Source organism: Cibotium barometz, unplaced genomic scaffold (assembly GCF_041138505.1).
Source record: "Cibotium barometz isolate CiBa-2024 unplaced genomic scaffold, ASM4113850v1 ctg368, whole genome shotgun sequence".
NCBI lineage: Eukaryota > Viridiplantae > Streptophyta > Polypodiopsida > Cyatheales > Cibotiaceae > Cibotium > Cibotium barometz.
In genome coordinates, this window is record NW_028229435.1 from 1,037,022 (window position 1) to 1,038,205 (window position 1,184).

General features: G+C 42.4%; 1 protein-coding gene across 1 annotated transcript in view; it reads right to left on the reverse strand.

Moving 5' to 3' along the window:
• The window catches only part of LOC147602622 (uncharacterized), a 7,451-nt gene extending 6,803 nt beyond the window's left edge, over positions 1–648 (reverse strand). Inside the window, exon 1 of the mRNA XM_086797813.1 lies at positions 543–648. Coding sequence (XP_086653939.1) covers positions 543–648 — 106 coding nt within the window. The remainder of the gene's footprint in view (positions 1–542) is intronic.
• Positions 649–1,184: the final 536 nt, after the last annotated feature.

Genomic DNA, 1,184 nt, shown 5'->3' on the forward strand with positions numbered 1-1,184 from the left:
CGATGGATGCAACGAACCATCCAGCTTTGCCACAACCAAAAAAAACCTAGAAAGCACCCATTCAGCTCACGTAAATCTGACACTTTTTTTTTCTTTTTTCTTTTTTTTTAATAATGCAAGATTTTTTTATTTGTACCAAGCAGTGTCCTTATGGATGAGATGTGGAAGTAAGACTCGATCACACGAGACCTTACGCCAAACACACACACGCTTCACCAATTGCTCTACTGCAATGCTCTGTTGGTAATAAATCTGACTTTTCCAACAACACACCACAATCCGAACCACAACTCTTCATCCACTCATCAAAATGCTTCCTAGCCCAGAGATCTTTGCTTAGACTAGGATTGTAAGCAAAATCATGAACTCAGGAACTTTCTCAACAAAACCAGGCATCCTACCACTGTGAGAAGTACAAGAACAAGACATGGTATTGCTTTTAATAGAAAAATGACTTATATAAGTAACTCCTGCTTCACGCTCACGCTCACATCTTGAGCTGAAAATCAACAATGGAAGCACCTCTTCTATCAATGCATTACATGCATTCATAAACCACCGTCGCCATCCACCACCGTCCGCCACACTGCGGAGCCGACTTTTGCCATCCGCCGCCGTCTCGCAGAGCGGATTGCCACCGTTCGTCATCGTTATAGAGCAGCAGACTACCACGACTCATCGGCCCCTCAATCACATAGAGCACACGTTAGCACAGCTACGTTAGCACAGCTGTGTGGCAAAACTACCAGCAATCAAAAGATAATAAAAAAACTTACAAAATTCAAAAAATCCTACCCCCCCCCCCCCCCCCCCCCCCTTTTCCTTCTCTTTCTTTTTTGAAAAAATCACGGCCTTTATAGATCCACCCTACTTCAAGTCCCACCGTTGGTCGTATATGTCCTCGTGTTGCATTCTACTGACGTTAATACCTCTCTCTCTCTCTCTCTCTAATATTTAAAAAGTATCCTTTATATATATATATATATATATATATATATATATATATATATATCCTCTTCCTAAGCCTCTCCGTGAGCTTGGGATTTTTTTGGTGGAGAATCGCGCTCAGCATCGAGAGTGATTGGACATGAATGGAGTTTAGTTATAGGAGCTAGATGCCAAATGAGGCACTTGTGGTCCAGTGCAGTAGGGGATGTTAACCATTCAACAACTAGAAGGGTCGG